At 37.6% G+C, this 27,069-nt stretch overlaps 1 protein-coding gene and 1 long non-coding RNA gene across 2 annotated transcripts in view; both read left to right on the top strand.

The window, feature by feature from the left end:
• LOC109153013 (wall-associated receptor kinase-like 9) overlaps window positions 1-27,069 on the top strand; it is a 65,090-nt gene that overhangs the window by 2,384 nt on the left and 35,637 nt on the right. Inside the window, exons 2-3 of the mRNA XM_019300732.1 lie at window positions 9,766-9,772; window positions 22,987-22,991. Of these exons, the coding sequence (XP_019156277.1) occupies window positions 9,766-9,772; window positions 22,987-22,991 (12 nt within the window). The remainder of the gene's footprint in view (window positions 1-9,765; window positions 9,773-22,986; window positions 22,992-27,069) is intronic.
• On the top strand, window positions 2,737-3,385 carry LOC109153018. Its single transcript, XR_002049455.1, has 2 exons — window positions 2,737-3,170; window positions 3,297-3,385. It is a non-coding gene; the product is annotated as an uncharacterized LOC109153018 (long non-coding RNA).

Genomic DNA, 27,069 nt, shown 5'->3' with positions numbered 1-27,069 from the left:
TCGGCTCCTGTTGTGCAGCATTGTGTTGGACTAGGAGCCTATACCCATGTTTCACTGTATATTGCCCACGAAGATCATTCCTCCAGTACCACACATCACTGTGCCCCGGAGCAATCGGCGTACCAATCACCCTATTAACATCAGAAGGCAACAACAAATCCCTCAAAAGGTCCTGGTCCCATGCACCATCAATAGTCATAAGGCTCGACACCGTGGCATGTCTCAACTCGTCATAGCATTCCGTGTCCAGCCCCGGGTTCTCTACATCCGCCAACCAGCTATCTCCCCAAACCAAAGTGCCCCTACCATCTCCAATCCTTCGACCTACGCCATCTCTCAACAGTTGTTGTGCCGCCACAATGCTTCTCCATAAATAGCTGGGATTATTACCCAAAGGTGCCGAAAGAAAGCTCACACTGGGAAAGTATTTTGCCTTTAAAATCCTGCAAACAAGAGAGTTAGGAGTGGTGAGAATACGCCAACCCTGCTTAGCCAACAACGCCACATTAAACTCATGCATCCTCTTGAAACCCATCCCCCCAAATGTTTTGGCTTTGCCAATCGAGCCCAGCTTAACCAATGAATTCCCCTCCTATCCGACTCCCCATTCCCCCACCAAAACCTGTTCATAATACTCTCAATGGCATTACATGTGGCTCTAGGCAACAGAAAGACAGACATAGCAAAGATCGGCATTGATGATGCTACACTCTTCAACAAAACCTCCTTCCCCGCTTTAGACAAAAGCTTTTTTTGCCACGCAGATACTCTATCCCTCACCCGCTGCTCAATATAACGGAAAACTGACCTCTTATCACGCCCCAGGAAAGAAGGCAACCCCAAATAATTTCCAAAATGCTGGACTGATTGGACACCGAAAATACTGGCTACATAGTCCCTCATCTGAGTAGATGTATTTTGACTAAACAAGATGCTGAACTTACCAAAATTGATAGCTGTTGAGATTAATAAGAACAAGAAAAATAATAATGGCAGAAAGTAAAGAAGACAGGATTTACGTGGTTCGGCAATGTGCCTACATCCACGGGAGTGAAAGTATTCTCTTATTATTTGTGATGGTGTTCAGGTGATGAGATACATTGATTATATTTATAGGCATATACTCTCCCTTTCACTCCTATTCCTTATATGAGACAAACTCATATTCCTAATCCTGAGACAAACTCATATTCCTAATCCTTATATGAGACAAACACAACAAATCTCCACCTTGGCGAATATGCTCTCTAGGAGAAAAAAGATAACTCAACAAATCTCCACCTTGGCAAACATGCCCTTTAGGAGAAAATACTTATCTAACCATCTCCACCTTCGCAAATAAGCCCTTTAGGAGAAAAAACTCATCTCATAGTCTCCCTGGATTAGGACCACCATGTTCATTTAACATTTGGAAACACCCAACAAGTCCAAACAATGTTTGAACTTGTCACTAGTAACTGCCTTGGTCAACATGTCTGCTGCATTCTCACTTGTATGAATTTTCTGCAACAAAATCTCACCAGAAACAACCAACTCTCTGACCTTATGAAACCTTACATCAATATGTTTGGTTCTGGCATGGTACACTTGATTTTTAGCTAAGAAGATGGCACTTTGACTGTCACAGTGTAATTGAACTCCATCTTGCTCAATACCCAACTCCTTAATCAAACCTGAAAGCCACAAAGCCTCTTTAGCTGCCTCAGTCACGGCCATGTATTCTGCTTCAGTTGTAGACAAAGCTACAATAGACTGAACTGATGATCTCCAGCAAATAGGACCACCCCCAAGAGTAAAAACATACCCTGTTGTAGAACGTCTATTATCCATGTCACCAGCATAATCAGAATCCACATATCCCATGAGTACATGATCATTCCGTTGACTCCCAAAAACAATACCATGCCCCATAGTGCCTCTTAAGTACCGGAGAATCCATTTAACTGCTTCCCAATGCTGCTTCCCAGGTTTAGACATGTACTTACTAACTTGGCTAACAGCATGAGCCAAATCAGGTCGAGTACAAACCATTGCATACATTAAACAGCCAACTGCACTAGCATAAGGAACCTTTGCCATATTTTCAATCTCATTAACTGTTTGAGGACACTGACTGGATGAGAGTTTAAAATGATTAGCCAAAGGGGTACTAACCGGTTTAGACTTACTCATCCCAAACCTGTCAAGAATTTTCTCTATATAACTCTGTTGAGTTAGCCACAACTTTCTTGCACTTCTATCCCTGTGAATTTCCATGCCAAGAATTTTCTGTGCAACTCCTAAGTCTTTCATATCAAATTCCTGACCCAATAAAACTTTCAATGCAGTAATATCATTCATACTCTTAGCAGCAATCAACATATCATCCACATACAGTAACAGAAAAATAAAAGAACCATCACCAAGGCTTTTCACATAGACACAACAATCATACTCACAACGTGTATAGCCAATTTGAATCATGTAAGCATCGAACCGCTTGTACCACTGCCGTGGAGCCTGTTTCAGCCCATACAAAGACCTCTTGAGTCGACAAACCAGATGCTCACCTCCGGGTTTAACAAACCCTTCAGGTTGCTTCATGTAAATTTTCTCATCTAGATCACCATGTAAAAAAGCAGTTTTCACATCCATTTGTTCCAAATGCAAATCCCAAATGGCTACCAAAGCAAGTACTAATCTGATAGAAGTATGTCTAACAACAGGAGAGAAAACCTCATCATAATCTATCCCCTTCTGTTGAGAAAACCCCTTCGCAACTAACCTAGCCTTAAACTTTTCCCCTTCTTTTTCTGATACTGGTGGCTTTTTCCTATAGACCCACTTGCACCCTATAGCCTTCTTTCCTTGAGGAAGTTGAGCTAACTCCCAAGTATGATTCTGATGTAAAGACTCCATCTCCTCAATCATACCTGCCATCCATTTATCTTTCTCCTGGCTAGAAATAGCCTCTTGAAAGGTAACTGGATCATTATTAGAAACAAGAAGTGCAAAAGAAACCATATCCTCAAACCCATACCTACTAGGTGGTTTGACATTGGTGCGTCTCGATCTATCTCTAGCCAAACTGTAATCTTGTAAATTTTCTGAACTCGAACCTGCTGCAGATGTAGAATCTGCAACTTCTTGAGTCTCAATCGTAGGTGGATTAACTACTTTCTCACTCAAAGGTACACGATCCATATCCACTTCTACTGTGCTAGAACCATCAACTAGTGCATCTTCTTTCTTTGGCTGGAACATGAAATTCTCATCAAACACCGCATCTCTGCTAATCACCACCTTTTGGGTTGCAGGATCCCAAAACTTATATCCTTTTACACCTTTCTTGTAACCCAAAAAGATGCACTTCTTCGACTTGGGATCTAACTTTGATCTCTCATCACCTGGAATAAGAACATAACTTGGACAACCAAAAACTCGTAAGTGATCAAAACTTACAGGATTACCTAACCAAACCTCCTCAGGAACCTTGCCACCAAGTGATGTCCGTGGTGATCTATTGATCAAGTAACATGCCATGTTCACTGCTTCTGCCCAAAAACACTTAGAGAGCCCAGCATTCAATCTGAGACACCTTGCTCTCTCAGCAATGGTTCTATTCAGTCGCTCAGCAACACCATTCTGTTGTGGTGTCTTACGCACTGTATAGTGCCTTTGAATTCCATGTTCTGCACAGAATTTCTGAAATTCTTTCTCAGTATATTCTGTCCCGTTGTCAGACCTCAAGTACTTGATTTTTCTTCCAGTCTGGTTCTCAACCTCAGCTTTCCACAACTTAAATTTCTCAAACACTTCAGATTTATGTTTCAAGAAATACACCCAGACTTTCCTAGAAAAATCGTCAGTAAATGTAACATAATATCGGGAGCCACCCATTGAAGGTTCCCTGGTAGGTCCCCAAACATCAGAATGCACATAATCTAGAATCCCTTTAGTTTTATGCTGCCCAGTAGAAAAACTGACTCTAGTTTGTTTCCCAAGGACACAGAACTCACAGAAATCCAACTTACAACATTTAACTCCTTTTAACAGATTCCTTTTGTGCAAATCAGACAAACCACGTTCACCAAGGTGACCCAAACGTAAATGCCACAACCTAGTAGTATCATCACTAGACTCAACAGAATGTGCTCCACCTACAACAGTACTACCCAACAACCTATATATGTTCCCTGTGGTCCTTTTCCCTTTCATCACAGTTAAAACACCCTTACTAATTTTAATGGTTTCCTTATCACTCTCAGACTTATGAACAAAACCATTAGCATGCAAACTGCCAAGAGAAATCAGGTTCTTAGTTAACCCCGGTATATGTCTAACATCATGCAAAGTTCTGACAATACCATCATACATCTGGATGTTAACATCACCAATACCTATGATATTATGACATCTATCATCACCCAGAAAAACAGAACCGAAAGTACCTGACTTATAGGTTGTGAACCATTCCCTGTTAGGTGTAATATGATAAGAGCACCCTGAGTCTAGAATCCATGCATCTGACAACTTACTTGATGAAACTGCTAGAACATCACCTTCACTATAATCTGAGTCATCAGCATGCACCACGTTCGCCGCCTCTTGTTGTGTTTTCAACTTTGGACAATCTCTCTTAATGTGCCCAATCTCATTACACCCGTAGCACCGGATTTTCCTGCTATTTCTGGACTTAGACCTGGATTTTCTCCTTCCAGAATTACCCTTCTCTTGCTTCCTTCCACGATCCTGACCCTCTTTAGCATACAAACTTTCACCAACAGACGATCCATCTCCTACACCCCGCATGCGCTTATTATGAGCCTGCAGGGCCGCAGAGATCTCGCTGTATTTAACCGTGCTTTTCCCGTATGTTAAAGTAGTCACCAGATGTTCAAAGGAAAAAGGTAATGAACATAGCAAGATCATCGCCTTGTCTTCATCTTCAATCTTGACATCAAGCCTGGCCAGATCTGAGATTATCTGGTTGAAGACATTAATATGATGCACCAAGTCTGAACCCTCCTGCATCTTAAGCCCATAAAGCCTTTGCTTTAGATACAGTTTGTTCGTTAGAGATTTTTCCATAAACTGAGTTTCCAATTTATCCCAAATTTCTTTTGGGGCTTCCAGGGCCATAACGTGATACACAATTCCATCATCCAGGCATAACCGAATGGTTCCTGCCGCACGCTCCTTCAAATCCTCCCAATCATTCTCATCCAGATTAGCTGGCTTTTCCGCCTTCAAAGTTTTGAGAAGACCCTGTTGTGCCAACAAATCCTTTACCCTGGACTGCCATAACCCAAAATTCCCTGTACCATCAAATTTTGATACCTCGAATTTTGTACTTGAACTGGTCATCTCAACAGAGCTCTGATACCAATTTGTTGAGATTAATAAGAACAAGAAAAATAATAATGGCAGAAAGTAAAGAAGACAGGATTTACGTGGTTCGGCAATGTGCCTACATCCACGGGAGTGAAAGTATTCTCTTATTATTTGTGATGGTGTTCAGGTGATGAGATACATTGATTATATTTATAGGCATATACTCTCCCTTTCACTCCTATTCCTTATATGAGACAAACTCATATTCCTAATCCTGAGACAAACTCATATTCCTAATCCTTATATGAGACAAACACAACAATAGCCTAAACCGAAGCTTCGCAATAAGCTTGTAGGCAGTTCTTAACCTCCATGGCCTCCACCCCATTCGCTCTGAAAAAGAGCAGACTATCGTCCGCGAAGAATAGATGGGAGACTGATGGTGCCCCTCGTGCGACTCGCACCCCATGTATTGCTCCACTTGCCTCGACATGCTGCAAGATCAAAGACAATCCTTCAGCACAAACAATAAACAAGTATGGCGATATTGGATCACCTTGCCTAATACCCCTGGATGGAACCACCGAACCCGCATCCTCACCATTCAACAGGATATTATACCGAACTGAACTAATAATCAAGGTAGTTAGCTATTCGCTTTAACAATACTAATAATCAACCAATACTAATCAAGGTTGAACTACATGATAGTTAGCTATTACTGGTCGCTTTAACAATACTAATAATCAACGCCCCTTTTTTTTTAAAAAAAAAAATTAGTTAAATTCCTGCCTAAACGACAGTCTAGGCCGCCTAGTCAACGGCGACCTACTCGGCGCTTAGGCCACCTAGTCTGACCGCCTAAAATGGCGATTCCGTCGAATTTCTAGGCGGTCGTCTAGCGCCTAGGAGTCGATTAATCGGCGCCTAGACGCCCATTTTTGCAACCTTGCTAATGATATATAAAGGATCATGCTATGTGAATCAAAATTTATGATCACCATTTAATATAATAATATATGATTTGTATTTGATTATTAAATAGACGCTATAGGGAACCTTATAAAGGTTTTCTTATTATGCAGGCAGTCATCGTAAGCTCACTGTCAAGGAACTATCTGCTATTATCGGTAATAAGTTGAATTGTTAATTGTCATTATTATATCAGCCAATACAAAGCATATGAAGATTCTCCTAACTCCCATCATATCACTCAATCTCAGGTGTGAGTGCAAGTTTTGGATTTGTAGTGTTAGTATCGACTTGCTTTATCCTCTATAAAGTCATCAAGAAGAGAAAGATGAAGAAACTAAGGCAGAAGTTCTTCAAACGCAATGGAGGTCTCCTATTGGAACAACAACTACTCTTAGCCAAAGAAGGGAGTATAGAGAAAGCAAAGATTTTCACAGCGAGTGAGTTAGATAAGGCCACTGATAATTTCAATGCCAATAGAATAGTAGGTCGAGGAGGGCAAGGCACAGTGTACAAAGGAATGTTGATTGATGGCCAAATCGTTGCGGTCAAGAAATCACAGGCAGTGAATGAGAATCAGTTGGTGCCATTCATTAACGAAGTTGTCATTCTTTCCCAAATCAATCATAGGAATGTTGTGAAATTACTGGGGTGTTGTTTGGAGACAGAAGTTCCCATTTTGGTTTATGAATTTATACCAAATGGAACACTTTTCAGCCTTATCCACAACAATTTTGGAGACGACCTCATTCCTCTTTCATGGGATATTCGCCTCAGGATTGCATCAGAGGTGGCTAGTGCTTTAGCTTATCTCCACTCCGCCACATCAGTTCCCATTTACCACAGAGACATCAAGTCGAGTAACATTCTTCTGGACGAGAAATTTCGAGCCAAGATTTCTGACTTTGGAATGTCCAGGTCCATTTCAATTGATCAAACTCACTTGACCACTATAGTGAAGGGGACGTTTGGTTATTTGGATCCAGAGTATTTTCAGTCAAGTAAATTAACAGATAAAAGTGATGTTTATAGCTTTGGAGTTGTCCTCGTTGAGCTCCTAACCGGACAAAAGCCAATTATATTTGATATTAATGATGATGAGGAGCGGAGCTTAATAACACGTTTTCTATTGTGCATGGAGGAGAATAGTTTTTGGGAGATTCTTGACGTGGAAGTTTCAGGACAAGGGAAAGAGGAAGATGTAGTGGCGGTTGCTTGGCTCGCACAACGGTGCTTGAACTTAAACGGGAAGAAAAGGCCTAGTATAAAAGAAGTAGCAGCAAAGTTGGACGCCATTAGAGCATCTTCTCATCCTCATAATCTCCCATTGGCAATGGAAACATTGGAAGCCAAATCAGATTTCATGCCTTAAAATTTTACTATTTTTACTACATCCGGTTATCTTCAAGTGAACAAAAACTTGGTTAAGTTGAAGTATTTTCACTGTGTCATTACTAAAAAGAATTTATTATTGGTAAATGTCAATATTTATGGTCTACTTTTCATAAATAGAAGTCTTGTGTTCCCAGTCTATATTGAGAATTTGGAATTGGAAATGATATCTGCCGTCATTGACTCTCCAACGACTTTGGATATCCATATCCACTTTTTTTGTAAATAGAAGCTTCTATTCAATATAATGAAATTCTTTAATTTCCAAACGCGCTGACACTAACTCCACATGCATGCACTTTCTTTAATTAATGAACTATTAATTCTTTTGACTTTAATTTCCATTGTTCCCAAACTTCCACGCTATTTGTATGAACTATTAATTAATGACTTGATACCAAAATGGTCCTTGACTAGTAGGTTTTTCTCAATTTCATCCTAAACAATTTTGGTGACCTAATATAGTTTCAGATTTTTATTTTTTATTCAATTTAGTCCTGTGTTTGTTATTCCGTCAAATTGATGTTAAATAAATAGACAATTCAGTAATCTCAATATTGGCCTTTATTTAATCTCAGCCTTGTGAAGTGCGAAATTCCCCTTTCTTTTACGAATTACTCCCATAATTACTCTTAGACATGCGAATCAAATTTTATATTTGCAGGTTTGGGAGTAATTCGTAAAAGAAAGGGAAATTTCGCACTTTGCACATCTAAGAGTAAAGAGATTTCAAAATTGAAATTACTGAATTGTCCCTCTATTTAATACCAAATTAAAGGAATAACAAACATATGACTAAATTGAGCAAAAACACAAAAATCTTGGACCACATTAAGTCACCAAAGTCGTTTAGGACATACGAGTTTGAGAAAAAATCAATATAGTCGAAGACCATTCTGAGTATTAATTCTTATGACTTTAATTTCCACTAATTAATGAACTACGGAGTATTAATTATTCTGACTTTAATTTCCACTAAAGTAGTATAGTGGTGGGCTATGAACCAATATTTGTATAAACCAATACGATGAGTGATCTGACTTTAATTTCCACTAAAGTAGTATAGTGGTGGGCTATGAACCAATATTTGTATAAACCAATACGATGAGTGATTTGCTACTTATATGGATTGATATATTGTAATTCTTCATTATAACTTAACCCCATCCTACATGACTTTTTGGTGGCAACACTTTCTGAAAGTACTGAAACACAAAGAACCAATAACGCCTCCACAGAGGCTCGAACTCACAATCTTCCAAATAGAAGTTCAACCCAGATACTATTAGACCACATAGTCTTGGTAGTAGAAGAGTTATTTTAATTTAATGTGTTGTTTCACATAGCGCGCCCCTGGAATGTCAAAGTAGAGTCTTCTAATTTAATTTTCTTTTTCCATTTAAATAATACAAGATAATCCTCACCCGTTGTTGAGCAATGAGCATGCTGGGAATGTGTGTGAATGAAATTTGTTTATATTAAATCATGACAAATATAATGTGAATACCTTTATGAGAAAATATAAAGAATAAATTATTAGGTTATTCAAAATTTGAACTCTTTCCGCCATTATAGACTACTTTAAACCTATTTGTTAAATAATTATTGGGCCAGGGCTCAGCTCCCATTGTACAATAGAAAAAAAGTGAATCAGTGAAATTGGAGAAAAGTACACATGGCCGGACTCGTTATAAATATTCATTGGATACATTCTAAGATGTACACAAGAAAAGAAACACATACAAAAATAAAATAAAATAATAAAAAAAAATGATGTCTGGTAGAAAAGAAATAGCAGCAGTGGCTATGGTGATGATGAGCTTCAAAGTGATGCTAAGTTTGGCAGATGCATATGATATGATTGATGAGGCGAACGACTATAAGCAAGCTGGGATATCTATGGTTCCAAAAGACTGTCCAAGCAAGTGCGGCAACGTTAGCATCTATTACCCCTTCGGAATTGGACACAACAAAGATTGCTATATGAACAAATGGTTCCGCATAAATTGCACCAAATCCTCTGATGGTGTAGAGAAGCCGTATTTGAGCTCCTTCTCCGATGACAATAGCGTAAGAGAGATTCTGGGCATTTCCGCTTTGAGTCAGACAATAACACTCAAACAGTCCATCTCTCCTGTCTGCCAAACCACCACCCGGTCCACCAATAATATCACCATAATTCGTAACACCAAATTATCCCAAACCCCATTCTTTTACTCTTACGTTGACAACAAGTTCATGCTTTTAGGCTGTGGCAACGCTCTCCTCACATCGCCGGGCCAGGATATACTAGGCGGATGCACCTCGCAGTATAGCAAATCCACGGAACCTCAACATCGGTGCTACGGCATAAACTGTTGCGAATTCCAGGTTAACACAGACGACTACTATGGAGCACAAACATACCAAATCAACTTCACAAACTCGGCGGCTCTCAATGCCTGCAGCAGCAGCTATGCCTTCTTTGTTGATCAAGATTGGTTGGATGAAAGCTTTATTCCGGACAGCCGGCGGCGAGAAGAGGTAGTTGTTCCGGTGGTGTGGGTGTGGACCATCCCAGACTTGCCTCCATTCGCCTCCTCAGAGTACTGCCACCACTACATACAGTCTGATGTCGGCGATGTGTCGCCGGCTTACACGGGTTATTATTGTTCATGCCCATATCCTAAGATAGGGAACCCATTATTTGCAAATGGATGTCACGGTACGTAAGCCACTAATCTATACTATATACAGATATAGAGCAGAGTTCAGGTGTCAATAGTTATGCAAATATGCACAAACAATGTTAGAAAATAATGTTCAACACAAATATACATCATTAGGTACGTATAATCAAAATATGCACTATTAGGTATGCATAAAAGCACCACACAGTATTTAGAAATGTGAAATTAGGAGTGGGGAGTTATACTGCATTATTTTAGGTGTGTTGTGCGTTTTTTTGTATATTTATGTTGCTGTGCATTTTTCTAACACTATTGGTGCATTTTTCAAACGGCCGCATCAGACTTCTATATATAGATATATATATTCTCTAAATATGTCTACTCTGCTCTCTGTGATTAATTTTGAAGGTAAATTTGAGCAGTGATAAATCATTCTAAAATCTAGATACTGTTTATACTCATCAATATATATAATAATGACATGTCATTCATGTGGAATGAGTTTAATTAGCAAAAATTCTTGTTTAACCACAACTAATTTAAATAATCCTCCATCTCATGCAGGTGGTCATCGTAAGCTCACGGTCAAGGAACAATCTGCTATTATTGGTCAGTTAGTTGAATTTATGTACTTATAGTCCCAAATATATAATTATGCAGGACTGGTCTAATATTACACTTTCTTTCATAAGTATTATATTTTTCATCATAAATATTGCACTTTTTCTCATAAGTATCAATTAATTTATTTATTTATTTATTATTTGTATTACACTTTTTTTTTTCTTTTAAGTAATTTTTCAACTCATAAATATTATATTTTGATTTAAAAGTACTACATTATATTATTTTCTCGTCAAAAGTATTACATTTTCTATCATAAATATTATTTTACTATCTTGACCCAACTCATCTCAAAGGAGACTCGTCCTTCTTACTTATCAACTTATTGTAGTCTAATAAATATAAATTAAGCATTCATATGAAGTTTCATTCTACTCACCTACATCACTCAATCTCAGGTGTTAGTGCAAGTTTTGGAATTTTGTTGTTAGCATGGGGTTGTTTCATCCTCCGTAAAGCCATCAAGAAGAGAAAGATGAAGAAACAGAGGCAGAAGTTCTTCAAGCGTAATGGAGGTCTCCTTTTACAACAACAACTCTCAGCTAAAGATGGAACTATAGAGAAAGCCAAGATTTTCACGGCGAGTGAGTTAGATAAGGCCACTGATCATTTCAATGCCAATAGAATTGTAGGCCGAGGAGGGCATGGCACCGTGTACAAAGGAATGTTAATTGACGGGCAGATCGTTGCAGTTAAGAAATCACAAGCCGTGAATGAGAACCAGTTGGAGCCCTTTATCAACGAGGTTGTCATTCTTTCCCAAATAAATCATAGGAATGTTGTCAAACTACTGGGGTGTTGTTTAGAGACTGAGGTTCCCATTTTGGTTTATGAATTTATTCCAAATGGGACACTTTTGAGCCTTATCCATAACAAATTTGGCGACGAGCTCATTCCACTTTCATGGGATATTCGCCTCAGAATTGCATCAGAGGTGGCTAATGCTTTAGCTTATCTCCACTCCGCCTCATCAGTTCCTATATACCATAGAGACGTCAAGTCGAGTAACATCCTTCTAGATGAGAAATTTCGAGCTAAAGTTTCAGATTTTGGAACATCAAGGTCCATTTTAATTGACCAAACTCACTTGACTACCATAGTTAAGGGTACTTTTAGTTACTTAGATCCCGAATATTTTCGGTCCAGTCAATTCACAGATAAGAGTGATGTTTATAGTTTTGGAGTAGTTCTTGCTGAGCTCCTGACGGGACAAAAGCCAATTTCATTTGAAGTTAATGATGATGAGGATAGGAGCTTGGTAACACGCTTTCTATTGTGCATGGAGGAGAACACTCTTTGGAAAATTCTTGATGTGGAAGTTTCAAATCAAGGGAAAAAGGAAGAAGTCATGGCGGTTGCTTGGCTTGCACGTACAACGTTGTTTGAATTTTAATGGGAAAAAAAGGCCTACAATGAAAGAAGTGGTTGCAGAGTTAGACACCATTAAAGCTTCAAACCCTCACTTCCCCCCTGTCCTAGAAACATTGGAAACCGAGCCAAATTTCATAGCATAAAATTTTACTATTTTGCTACAGTCTTCAGGTGTATCCAACTAATCAAAAAATTGGCAGAAATTGAATTGTTTGTCACTCTCACATTCAAGCATACATGTCTCATAGTGTATTTTCAGCATAGCGTTGGGAATTTGGGATGTAAAGAACCAATCGTTATATCGTGGACCAACAGGGTCTAGAGTGCAGTGTGGACTCTGGTCCTATACGATATTGTTTTGAATTTTAATTTTGATACGATCGTTTGTTGTTCAGTTTATGTTATAAGATTTTTTTTTTCTAACCGTAAAGCATGTATACCTGTCTTGTGTTATGCGTTTCTGTGTCTCATGTTATGCAATTCTGTACTTTTTTTTTTAAAGTTGCATATTTGTACCTTAAGCTTATGGATTCTGTACCTCAAATAAAGTAAATATAGCATGTGTTTTTGTGTCTTCTGCAATGTGTTTTTGTATCTTGTGTTATGCATTTTTGCAGGACCGATTTTTAGATTTTCATGGCCCCGTTTTGGTAAATAAATAAGGCCCTACCAAAATCACAATCTTTAAAATCAATACCGTATTTTTTTTCTAATAATAAGGTGGTAAAATGTTACTGTGCACATAGAAAAAAAAAATAAAAAGCATATTATGGAATAAATAATAGTGTGCGCACAAAAGGAAGATGTTCAAAGTTAGAACAACACTCAAGTTTTGAACCTCTAACTTCCAAGTTAAAATCCAATAAGCATATGTTCCTACCATTCATACATAGAACCTTTTATTTTTAATTGGAAACTTTTAATTTTTATTTCCAAACTAGCTAGGTAAAAATTAAATATTGGACTCTGGGGGCCCTCTAAAATTTGGAGGCCCTGTGCGCTAGCCCAGCCTAAAATACGGTCCTGTATTTTTGTGTCTCTATGTTATGGAATTCTGTACGTAAACTAAAGTAAATATAAAACGTGTGTATGTGTCTTGTGTTATGCGTTTTTGTGTTTCAAGTTATGCAATTTTACTAAAAACCGGTTGAAAATATAGTTACTAAAAATCAGAGGTTACCTAAATTTTAAACCAATTAAACCGGTTGAAATTAAAAAAATAACAAAAGAAAATTATGAAAAGACAAAAATACCCTTACTAAAAATAGAAAAAGTCATAAGAATGATTAAAAATGTCCAAAATAATAATAATCTGCTATGTTAAATGGCAAAAGCGATAGTCTGGGACTAAATTTAAAATTGCTATCAAAGATAAAAGACTTCAGGTGGAATTAACTCAAGTCAATATTTATGGTCTACTACTTTTCATAAATAGAAGTCTTGTGTTCACAGTCTATATTGAGAATTTGGAATTGGAAATGATATCTGCCGTCATGTTATTCTCCAACAACTCTGGATATCCATATCCACTTTTTGTAAATAGAAGCTTCAATATGATGAAATTCTTTAATTTCCAAAATCGTCCAAACGCGCTGACACTCACTCCACATGCATGCACTTTCTTTAATTGTAATTTATAATGTATTTTTTGTATTTTAACCTTAGCTATTTAATAATTTGTTGTTGACATGTATTTCTAACGTAGTAACGTCATTTAATAATCTTTGCATCCACTCAGATAATTTTCTCGATTCGTCCCTGTATATATTGAATATGTTGATACTTATATGGGTTGATATATTGTAATTTTTCATCATAAGTTAACCCCAACATGACTTTTTGGTGCTCCGTCCATGGTTATTATATTCAACCACATCAGATCTGTCTCATAATGTATAGTTGGAGAGTCGTTTTAATTTAATGTGTTGTTTCAGCATAGTCGCCTGGAATGTCAAAGTAGAGTCCTAATTTAATTTACTTTTTCCATTTAAATAATACAAGATAATCTTCACCTGCTGTTGAGCAGTGAGCATGCTGGAAAAGTGTGTATGAATGAAATTTGTTTATATTAAATCATGATGATGAAAAATGTGAATACCTTTATGAAAATTAAAAATTAAATAAAGAATAAATTATTAGCAGGCATGATTATATTATTGAAAATTTGAGCTCTTTCCGCCATTATAGACTACTTGAAACTTATTTATTATTAAATAATTATTGGGTCAGGGATGCTCAGCTCCCATTGTATGTGTGAATAGAAAAAAGTGGCCCAAGAAGAAAGGTATCCTCTCAAAAGTCAAAATTGAATCAGTGAAATCGGAGAAAAGTAAACATGGCCGGACTCGTTGCTCACTACTCCCTTATAAATATTCATTGGATACATTCTAAGATGTATACAAGAAAAAAAAAAATGATGTCCGCTAGAAAAGAAATAGTAGCAGCGGCTATAGTGATGATGAGCTTCAGTGTAATGCTCACACTTGCAGATGTATATAATATGACTGATGAAGCTAATCGGTATAAGGAAGATGGGATATCTATGGTTCCAAAGGGTTGTCCAAACAAGTGCGGGACCATTAGCATCTACTACCCCTTTGGAATTGGACCCAACAAAGATTGCTATCTGAATGAATGGTTCCTCATAAATTGCACCAAATCCTCAGATGGTGTGGAGAAGCCGTATTTGAGCTCCTTTTCCGATGACAATAGTGTAAGAGAGATTCTGGGCATTTCCTTTGAGAGCCAGGCAATAACAATCCAAGAGTCAACCTCTCCTATCTGCCAAACCACCAGCCGGTCCGGCAATGGAAGCAATATCACCATAATTCCCGACACCAAATTATCCCAAACCCCATTCTTTTACTCTTACAATTACAACGAGTTCATGATTTCAGGTTGTGGCAACGCTCTCCTCACATCGCCGCCTGGTTACGATATACTAGGCGGATGCACCTCGTTGTGTGGCGAATTCACGGAACCTCAACATCGTTGCTATGGCATAAACTGTTGCCAAATCCAACTTAACACATTCGGTGATATACAAACATACCAAGTCAACTTCACAAACTCGGCCGCCACTCTCAATGCCTGCAGCTATGCCTTCTTTGCTCAACAAGATTGGTTCGATGAAATCTTTCCGGGGCAGCCGCCGGCAGGAAGAGCTAGTTGTTCCGGTCGTGTGGCAGTGGATCATCCCACAATTGCCTCCATCTGCCCCCTCAGGCTACTGCTACCACCACTACGAACAGTCTGTTGGGTTTTACCGTGATCATTATGATTGTCTCTGCCCGAATCCTAAGAAAGGGAACCCATTATTTGCAAATGGATGTCACGGTACGCCACTAATCTCTCTCTATTATATATATATATATATATATATATATATATATATATATATATATATATATATAAACTCATGATCAAATGAGTCCCCACTTATCCATGAGTCTATGTAGACTGGATCATTCAATGCTTGATATCAATAACTTAGATTTCGCCGTGCATCGCAAATTGTGCTAGTGAAGTGCACAATATTTCAAGCATTCAATGATTTCGCCGTGCATCGCAAACTGTGCTGGTAAAGTGCACAGTTGTAAAGTTGGCTAAATATTTCAAACATTCAATGGTCCAGATCTGTCCACACCGACTCATGAAAAGGGTTGGATTCACCTGAACAATGGCACATATATATATATATATATATATATATATATATATATATATATATATATATATATATATATATATATATATATAGAGAGAGAGAGAGAGATAACGCGTTCAAATGAGAATGATGCGCCTAAGAGAGAACCTAGAATGCATGATATTCGTCCACGTGTCCAGATGTAACATATGAGAAACATTGATATTTTTTTAAAAAAAAAATGTGATGGTATTTTCGTAAATTATTGAACATTGAATTGCAAGTAAAATGTATTACAAGTACAAGTAGCAGTTTCATATAGTGCAAGTAAAATGTATTACAAGTACAAGTATAACCTAAGGTGCACTTAGTATTGATACTTAGTGTAAATTTACTTGCACCTGTATTACATATTACTTGCACTTGTAATACATTTTACTTGCACTATATGAAACTGCGACTTGCAATTGTAATACACTTTACTTGCACTATATGAAACTGTGACTTGTATTTGTAATACATTTTACTTGCACTTCGATGTTTAATTATTTATGAAAATACTACTGCATTTTTTTTTAAAATCAGTATTTCCCATGCCTCATCCATTAGATCGGAACACTTTAACGAATGTCATGCGTTCTTAGTTCTCTCTTGGACGCACAGTTCTCATTTGAACGCGATCGTGTGTGTGTGTATATATATATATATATATATATATATATATATATATATATATATATATATATATATATGTATGTATGTATGTATGTCAGTATGTGTGTGTGTATGTATGTCTACTATCCTCTCCGTGATTGATTAATTTTGAAGGTAAATTTATATATATATATATATATATATATATATATATATATATATATATATGTATGTATGTATGTATGTCAGTATGTGTGTGTGTATGTATGTCTACTATCCTCTCCGTGATTGATTAATTTTGAAGGTAAATTTGAGTAGTGTTATAACATTCTAAAATCTAGATACTTTTTATACTCATCAATATATATTGACAAGTAACTCAGGTGGATCAATGAGTTTAATTAGCTTAACTCTTGTTAAAAAAAAAAATAAAAAAAAAAAAAAAAAAAAAAAAAAAAAACTCTTGTTTAATCACAACTAATTAAAAACTTTCTTTCATCTCATGCAGGTGGTCGTACGCTCACTGTCAAGGAACTATCTGCTATTATTATTGGTCAGTTAGTTAAATATATGTATAGTATTAAATATATAATTTGACTGGACTGATTTAATATTATATTTTCTCTTATAAGTAACAAGTCATTTATTTTTTTTATTAGTATTACATTCTCCATCATAGATATTATATATTTTCATCTTGATCTTAACCCATTTCACATGAGACTTACTTTTTGCTTATCAAAATATATATTGTTGTCGATCTAATAAATATAAATTAATTAAGCATTCATATGAAGTTTCTACTCACTTGCATCACTTATCAATCTCAGGTGTTAGTGCAAGTTTTGGAATTTTGTTGTTAGTATTGGCTTATTTCATCCTCCGTAAAGCCATCAAGAAGAGAAAGATGAAGAAATTGAGGCAGAAGTTCTTCAAACAACAACTCTTAGCCTTAGCTATTGTTGTGTTTGTCTCATATAAGGATTAGGAATATGAGTTTGTCTCAGGATTAGGAATATGAGTTTGTCTCATATAAGGAATAGGAGTGAAAGGGAGAGTATATGCCTATAAATATAATCAATGTATCTCATCACCTGAACACCATCACAAATAATAAGAGAATACTTTCACTCCCGTGGATGTAGGCACATTGCCGAACCACGTAAATCCTGTCTTCTTTACTTTCTGCCATTATTATTTTTCTTGTTCTTATTAATCTCAACAAATTGGTATCAGAGCACTGTTGAGATGACCAGTTCAAGTACAAAATTCGAGGTATCAAAATTTGATGGTACAGGGAATTTTGGGTTATGGCAGTCCAGGGTAAAGGATTTGTTGGCACAACAGGGTCTTCTCAAAACTTTGAAGGCGGAAAAGCCAGCTAATCTGGATGAGAATGATTGGGAGGATTTGAAGGAGCGTGCGGCAGGAACCATTCGGTTATGCCTGGATGATGGAATTGTGTATCACGTTATGGCCCTGGAAGCCCCAAAAGAAATTTGGGATAAATTGGAAACTCAGTTTATGGAAAAATCTCTAACGAACAAACTGTATCTAAAGCAAAGGCTTTATGGGCTTAAGATGCAGGAGGGTTCAGACTTGGTGCATCATATTAATGTCTTCAACCAGATAATCTCAGATCTGGCCAGGCTTGATGTCAAGATTGAAGATGAAGACAAGGCGATGATCTTGCTATGTTCATTACCTTTTTCCTTTGAACATCTGGTGACTACTTTAACATACGGGAAAAGCACGGTTAAATACAGCGAGATCTCTGCGGCCCTGCAGGCTCATAATAAGCGCATGCGGGGTGTAGGAGATGGATCGTCTGTTGGTGAAAGTTTGTATGCTAAAGAGGGTCAGGATCGTGGAAGGAAGCAAGAGAAGGGTAATTCTGGAAGGAGAAAATCCAGGTCTAAGTCCAGAAATAGCAGGAAAATCCGGTGCTACGGGTGTAATGAGATTGGGCACATTAAGAGAGATTGTCCAAAGTTGAAAACACAACAAGAGGCGGCGAACGTGGTGCATGCTGATGACTCAGATTATAGTGAAGGTGATGTTCTAGCAGTTTCATCAAGTAAGTTGTCAGATGCATGGATTCTAGACTCAGGGTGCTCTTATCATATTACACCTAACAGGGAATGGTTCACAACCTATAAGTCAGGTACTTTCGGTTCTGTTTTTCTGGGTGATGATAGATGTCATAATATCATAGGTATTGGTGATGTTAACATCCAGATGTATGATGGTATTGTCAGAACTTTGCATGATGTTAGACATATACCGGGGTTAACTAAGAACCTGATTTCTCTTGGCAGTTTGCATGCTAATGGTTTTGTTCATAAGTCTGAGAGTGATAAGGAAACCATTAAAATTAGTAAGGGTGTTTTAACTGTGATGAAAGGGAAAAGGACCACAGGGAACATATATAGGTTGTTGGGTAGTACTGTTGTAGGTGGAGCACATTCTGTTGAGTCTAGTGATGATACTACTAGGTTGTGGCATTTACGTTTGGGTCACCTTGGTGAACGTGGTTTGTCTGATTTGCACAAAAGGAATCTGTTAAAAGGAGTTAAATGTTGTAAGTTGGATTTCTGTGAGTTCTGTGTCCTTGGGAAACAAACTAGAGTCAGTTTTTCTACTGGGCAGCATAAAACTAAAGGGATTCTAGATTATGTGCATTCTGATGTTTGGGGACCTACCAGGGAACCTTCAATGGGTGGCTCCCGATATTATGTTACATTTACTGACGATTTTTCTAGGAAAGTCTGGGTGTATTTCTTGAAACATAAATCTGAAGTGTTTGAGAAATTTAAGTTGTGGAAAGCTGAGGTTGAGAACCAGACTGGAAGAAAAATCAAGTACTTGAGGTCTGACAACGGGACAGAATATACTGAGAAAGAATTTCAGAAATTCTGTGCAGAACATGGAATTCAAAGGCACTATACAGTGCGTAAGACACCACAACAGAATGGTGTTGCTGAGCGACTGAATAGAACCATTGCTGAGAGAGCAAGGTGTCTCAGATTGAATGCTGGGCTCTCTAAGTGTTTTTGGGCAGAAGCAGTGAACATGGCATGTTACTTGATCAATAGATCACCACGGACATCACTTGGTGGCAAGGTTCCTGAGGAGGTTTGGTTAGGTAATCCTGTAAGTTTTGATCACTTACGAGTTTTTGGTTGTCCAAGTTATGTTCTTATTCCAGGTGATGAGAGATCAAAGTTAGATCCCAAGTCGAAGAAGTGCATCTTTTTGGGTTACAAGAAAGGTGTAAAAGGATATAAGTTTTGGGATCCTGCAACCCAAAAGGTGGTGATTAGCAGAGATGCGGTGTTTGATGAGAATTTCATGTTCCAGCCAAAGAAAGAAGATGCACTAGTTGATGGTTCTAGCACAGTAGAAGTGGATATGGATCGTGTACCTTTGAGTGAGAAAGTAGTTAATCCACCTACGATTGAGACTCAAGAAGTTGCAGATTCTACATCTGCAGCAGGTTCGAGTTCAGAAAATTTACAAGATTACAGTTTGGCTAGAGATAGATCGAGACGCACCAATGTCAAACCACCTAGTAGGTATGGGTTTGAGGATATGGTTTCTTTTGCACTTCTTGTTTCTAATAATGATCCAGTTACCTTTCAAGAGGCTATTTCTAGCCAGGAGAAAGATAAATGGATGGCAGGTATGATTGAGGAGATGGAGTCTTTACATCAGAATCATACTTGGGAGTTAGCTCAACTTCCTCAAGGAAAGAAGGCTATAGGGTGCAAGTGGGTCTATAGGAAAAAGCCACCAGTATCAGAAAAAGAAGGGGAAAAGTTTAAGGCTAGGTTAGTTGCGAAGGGGTTTTCTCAACAGAAGGGGATAGATTATGATGAGGTTTTCTCTCCTGTTGTTAGACATACTTCTATCAGATTAGTACTTGCTTTGGTAGCCATTTGGGATTTGCATTTGGAACAAATGGATGTGAAAACTGCTTTTTTACATGGTGATCTAGATGAGAAAATTTACATGAAGCAACCTGAAGGGTTTGTTAAACCCGGAGGTGAGCATCTGGTTTGTCGACTCAAGAGGTCTTTGTATGGGCTGAAACAGGCTCCACGGCAGTGGTACAAGCGGTTCGATGCTTACATGATTCAAATTGGCTATACACGTTGTGAGTATGATTGTTGTGTCTATGTGAAAAGCCTTGGTGATGGTTCTTTTATTTTTCTGTTACTGTATGTGGATGATATGTTGATTGCTGCTAAGAGTATGAATGATATTACTGCATTGAAAGTTTTATTGGGTCAGGAATTTGATATGAAAGACTTAGGAGTTGCACAGAAAATTCTTGGCATGGAAATTCACAGGGATAGAAGTGCAAGAAAGTTGTGGCTAACTCAACAGAGTTATATAGAGAAAATTCTTGACAGGTTTGGGATGAGTAAGTCTAAACCGGTTAGTACCCCTTTGGCTAATCATTTTAAACTCTCATCCAGTCAGTGTCCTCAAACAGTTAATGAGATTGAAAATATGGCAAAGGTTCCTTATGCTAGTGCAGTTGGCTGTTTAATGTATGCAATGGTTTGTACTCGACCTGATTTGGCTCATGCTGTTAGCCAAGTTAGTAAGTACATGTCTAAACCTGGGAAGCAGCATTGGGAAGCAGTTAAATGGATTCTCCGGTACTTAAGAGGCACTATGGGGCATGGTATTGTTTTTGGGAGTCAACGGAATGATCATGTACTCATGGGATATGTGGATTCTGATTATGCTGGTGACATGGATAATAGACGTTCTACAACAGGGTATGTTTTTACTCTTGGGGGTGGTCCTATTTGCTGGAGATCATCAGTTCAGTCTATTGTAGCTTTGTCTACAACTGAAGCAGAATACATGGCCGTGACTGAGGCAGCTAAAGAGGCTTTGTGGCTTTCAGGTTTGATTAAGGAGTTGGGTATTGAGCAAGATGGAGTTCAATTACACTGTGACAGTCAAAGTGCCATCTTCTTAGCTAAAAATCAAGTGTACCATGCCAGAACCAAACATATTGATGTAAGGTTTCATAAGGTCAGAGAGTTGGTTGTTTCTGGTGAGATTTTGTTGCAGAAAATTCATACAAGTGAGAATGCAGCAGACATGTTGACCAAGGCAGTTACTAGTGACAAGTTCAAACATTGTTTGGACTTGTTGGGTGTTTCCAAATGTTAAATGAACATGGTGGTCCTAATCCAGGGAGACTATGAGATGAGTTTTTTCTCCTAAAGGGCTTATTTGCGAAGGTGGAGATGGTTAGATAAGTATTTTCTCCTAAAGGGCATGTTTGCCAAGGTGGAGATTTGTTGAGTTATCTTTTTTCTCCTAGAGAGCATATTCGCCAAGGTGGAGATTTGTTGTGTTTGTCTCATATAAGGATTAGGAATATGAGTTTGTCTCAGGATTAGGAATATGAGTTTGTCTCATATAAGGAATAGGAGTGAAAGGGAGAGTATATGCCTATAAATATAATCAATGTATCTCATCACCTGAACACCATCACAAATAATAAGAGAATACTTTCACTCCCGTGGATGTAGGCACATTGCCGAACCACGTAAATCCTGTCTTCTTTACTTTCTGCCATTATTATTTTTCTTGTTCTTATTAATCTCAACAGCTATAGAAGGGAGTATAGAGAAAGCAAAGATTTTCACAGCCAGTGAATTAGCCAAAGCCACTGATCATTTCAATGCCAATAGAATAATAGGTCGAGGTGGGGAAGGTATAGTGTACAAAGGAATGTTGATTGATGGTCAAATTGTTGCGATTAAGAAATCACAAGTAGTGGACGAGAATAAATGGGAGTCATTCATCAACGAGGTTGTTATTCTTTCCCAAATCAACCATAGGAATGTCATGAAATTACTTGGTTGTTGTTTGGAGACAGAAATTCCTATTTTGGTTTATGAATTTATACCAAATGGAACGCTTTTCAACCTTATCCATAATAATCTTGGTGACGAATTCATTCCACTTTCATGGGATATTCGTCTTAGGATTGCATCAGAGGTGGCTAGTGCTTTAGCTTATCTCCACTCTGCAATCTCAATTCCTATTTACCATAGAGATATCAAGTCCAATAACATTCTTATGGATGAGAAATTTCGAGCCAAAGTTTCAGATTTTGGAATCTCAAAGTCCACTTCAATTGACCAAACTCACTTGACCACCATGGTTAAGGGGACATTTGGTTACTTGGATCCTGAGTATTTTCGGTCTGGTCAATTCACAGATAAGAGTGATGTTTATAGCTTTGGAGTAGTTCTTGTTGAGCTCTTGACTGGACAGAAGCCAATTTCATTTGAAGTTGAAGTTGATGATGACGAGGATCGGAGCTTAGTAACGCGTTTTTTATTGTGCATGGAAGGGAAGAGTTGTCTGTCAAAGATTCTTGATGTGGGAGTTTTAGAGCAAGGGAAAAAGGAAGATGTGCGGGCAGTTGCATGGCTTGCACAACGTTGCTTGAACTTCAATGGTAAAAAACGGCCTACAATGAAAGAAGTGGCTGCGGAGTTGGACGCCATTAGAACATCTAATCCCCATCCACTTCCCCACGGTCATGGAAACATTGGGAACTGAACCAGATTTCATAGCATAAAATTTTACTATTTTGCTACATTCTTCAGGTGTATCCAAGTTATCAAAAAGTTGACAGAAATTGAATTATTTTGTCACTCTGTTAGACTGTTATATTCCAGCATATATACCTGTCTCATGCATAGTGTAGTTTCAGCATAGCGTTGGGATGTAAATTAAGAACTACAAAGGGCACTTGATGGTCTTGTTAATTACAGACAAATGATCTGACATGAAAAGAACTAAGCTGAAGGTTGTTTTCTGAGTGTCTTTAATTTCCTTTTTTTTTATTTAAAGTTTCGAAGAATTGTATAATATTATTAACATTTTTTAATTTTCATAAAGAAGTCTTTTAAAAAAAATTGTATAAATAATTTTTAATAAATTTTAATAATAAATTTTTAAAAAAATTTAAAAAAAAAACGATGGTAAGCAAGTAAAATTTAAAATTTATTATTAAAATTACTTTAAAATTTATTAAAAATTATTTAAAATTTATTAAAAATGCCAAATCAGCTGCCACGTAAGCAGATAACCTGCAAAAATTGATGGTAATCTGCTATCCGGTAAAATTGCATACATTTGGAGTGTTCAGTGGCCTAATTGCACATTTTTTGTGTGTTTAGTGGCCTAATTGCACATTTTTTTTTTTTTCGTTCAGTGACCTAATTAAATTTTCAGGTTACGTTCAGTGGCCAATTTGAACCTTATTCCTTTTTAAAAATTCATTTTCTGCTAAATTTGATCATGGGTTGGATTGGCCTATTTACGACTGAGAGATACTATATATGGATGGAACCTATAAAATGAGAAAATGCATGGTGAGGATAAACATACATACTGATTTTTGTAATAATCCCAGATTACATCTTATGGAGATTCCTCTCTTGCATTGCTCAATCTCAGGTGTTAGTGCAAGTTTGGATTTGTGCTCTTAATATGGGCTTGTGTCATCCTCAATAAAGCCATCAAGAAGAGAAAGATGAAGAAGTTGAGGGAAAAACTCTTCAAGCGTAATGGAGTTCTCCTATTACAGCAACAACTCTTAGCCAAAGAAGGGACAATAGAGAAAACAAAGATTTTCACTGCATGTGAGTTGGATAAGGCCACATATCACTTCAATGCCGATAGAATAGTAGGCCGAGGTGGGCAAGACACAGTGTACAAAGGAATGTTAATTGAGGGGCAAATCGTTGCAGTTAAGAAATCTCAAGCCGTGGATGAGAACCAGTTGGAGTCATTCATCAATGAGGTTGTCATTCTTTCCCAAATCAATCATAGGAATATTGTCAAAACTTATGGGGTGTTGTTTGGAGACCGAAGTTCCCATTTTGGTTATTGAATTTATACCAAATGGAACACTTTTTGGCTTTATACATTACAATTTTGACGACGAACTCATTCCTCTTTCATGGGATATTCGTCTCAAAATTGCATCCGAGGTGGCTTGTGCATTAACTTATCTCCACTCCGCAACATCAGTTCCCATCTACCACAGAAACATCAAGTTGAGTAACATTCTTCTGGACGAGAAATTTCGAGCTAAGGTTTTAGATTTTGGAACTTCAAGGTCCATTCAATTACAAAACTCACTTGACTACCCTGGTGAAGGGGACATTTGGTTGTTTAGACCTTGCATATTCTCAATCTAGCCAGTTCACAGAAAAGAGTGACGTTTACAGCTTCGGAGTTGTCTTTGCTGAACTCTTGACAAGACAAAAGCCAATTTCATTTGAACTTAATGATGATGAGGATAGGAGCTTGGTATCACGTTTTTTATTGTGCATGGAAGAGAACCGTCTCATGGAAATTCTTGATGTGGAAGTTATAGTGCAAGGTAAAAAAGAAGATGTTGTTGCAATGGCTTCGCTTGCACAACGTTGCTTGAACTTAAACGGGAAGAAAAGGCCTACCATGAAAGAATTGAAGTGGCCACGGAGTTGGACGCCAGCCATTAAAGCATCTCATTCTCATCTCCCCTTGGCCATGGAAGCATTAGAAATTGAATCAGATTTCACAGCTTAAATTTTTCTATTTTATTAATTTGTTACATCTACCTTTCTTAAAGTATTTCTATTAAGTTATCCAGAACTTTACTAGCGCAGTTGAAATATTCTTCATTATTCTAGAATCTAGCTTATATTCAAGCACCCTTATCTCATAGCATAGGAGTCATGTTTATGTGTGGTATCAGCATATATGCACATCCTTGGATGTAAAAGTAGAAGTAAAGATGCGCGTCTGTTGCATATGTCTCATGTTATTAGAAGATGACTGATTCTTGATTCTGTATTCCTTAACAAGAGTCTTATTTACATTTTCATAATTCATGTATTTCATGAGAGATTAATATCTCCTTTTAAATAACACAACAATTCTTTCCCTAGATGTTGAGTAATCAGTTTCGTGAAAATATTAATTACCAAGACTTTTATATCACCATTTGTGTTAGGATCAAACGACTCCCAAAAGCTATATATAGTTAATAGCAAATGCGTAACTATATTCTTAACCCTTTAAATTCTTTATTGGTCTCCGCCCAACAATCCTCAGACACCGGGTGTTAGATCAAACTTGGACCTAACAATTTGTAATTAGGTTTCTGGTTCATGAGTGACAATTTATATCCTACACCACGGAGCGCGTTGCACTGTGCGCCCAGATGCAAAACGACGTCGTTTTAAATATATATATATTTTTTTGAAATTTCTCGCCCCAGTGAATGACAGTAATTTTTTCATTAAAAAAAAACCTGTTGTTCAAAAATGTACATAATGTTATACTAGAATACACATAATTGTATACATGAATGTACATAATTATATAACAAAATATACATACTCTTTTTAAAAGATAATACACATAATCTAACATAATACATAATAAACATAAACTTTTAACATAATACACATCAACTCTTAACATAATACACACAAATTTTCTGATTCGGATGTACATAATTGTATAAAAAATGTACATAACTGTATGAACAAATACACATAATTGTGTGAACAAATACACATAATCACAGCAACTTACTACCGCGCCTCCCAAAACGACGTCGTTTTGGGAGGCGCGCGACGCACAGTGCTACGCGCGCCGTAGTGTAGGGTATAACGATTTTTCATGAGTCGTCCTCCCTTTAAGTATTTAATTAATTTTTTTTTATCTCGTTGGGCCATCAGGATCTTTTTTTTTTGAAAGTCAACCATTGGGTTGTATTTATAAATGAATCATAATAGAGTCAGGAGGGACATTGTCCCAGTACATTGGTAGCGTATAATTAAAAGCAGTTGCTGCTAAAGTATGAGCTAAAGTATTATGCGATCTAGAAATAAAATTAACCGAACAATAATCTAACATATTTAAATGCGTCCTGCAGTCATCCAGTACGTAACCAAGATAGGATCTTATCTGAATAGTAGTTGATGTCAAATATGTGAGTAGTGTCTGACAATCCGTGTAGAGGTTTACCGACTGTTCACCTCTGTCTTTGAGCCACGATAACACTTCCTTGCATGCCAGAGCCTCGGCCATAAAGCGGTGAAAAACAATTCTGCGGGGGTGCACAAAATGCTGATATATAGTTGCCAGTGTGGGTAAATAAGACCGCTCCAACAGTGGCCGTCATGGACGACGGTTGGTAGCCGGCGTTGAAATAACATTGTCTTGGTTGTGGTGGGTGGTCCACGGCAGGAGCTTGCGCCATGTTGAGTTGGTGCCGCTGCTGGGATAAAATGGCGGGATTGGGCAGTGTGATCTGCTGGGCCGGTGCAGTGGGTATGGCGGCATTTAAGCTGGCAGCCACATGCACCGTTCGGGTAGTCACTC

The sequence above is a fragment of the Ipomoea nil genome, unplaced genomic scaffold (genome assembly GCF_001879475.1).
Source record: "Ipomoea nil cultivar Tokyo-kokei standard unplaced genomic scaffold, Asagao_1.1 scaffold2480, whole genome shotgun sequence".
Taxonomy (NCBI): Eukaryota; Viridiplantae; Streptophyta; class Magnoliopsida; order Solanales; family Convolvulaceae; genus Ipomoea; species Ipomoea nil.
Note: the sequence above shows the minus strand (reverse complement) of the source record. Positions and strands in the feature narration are given on the sequence as shown.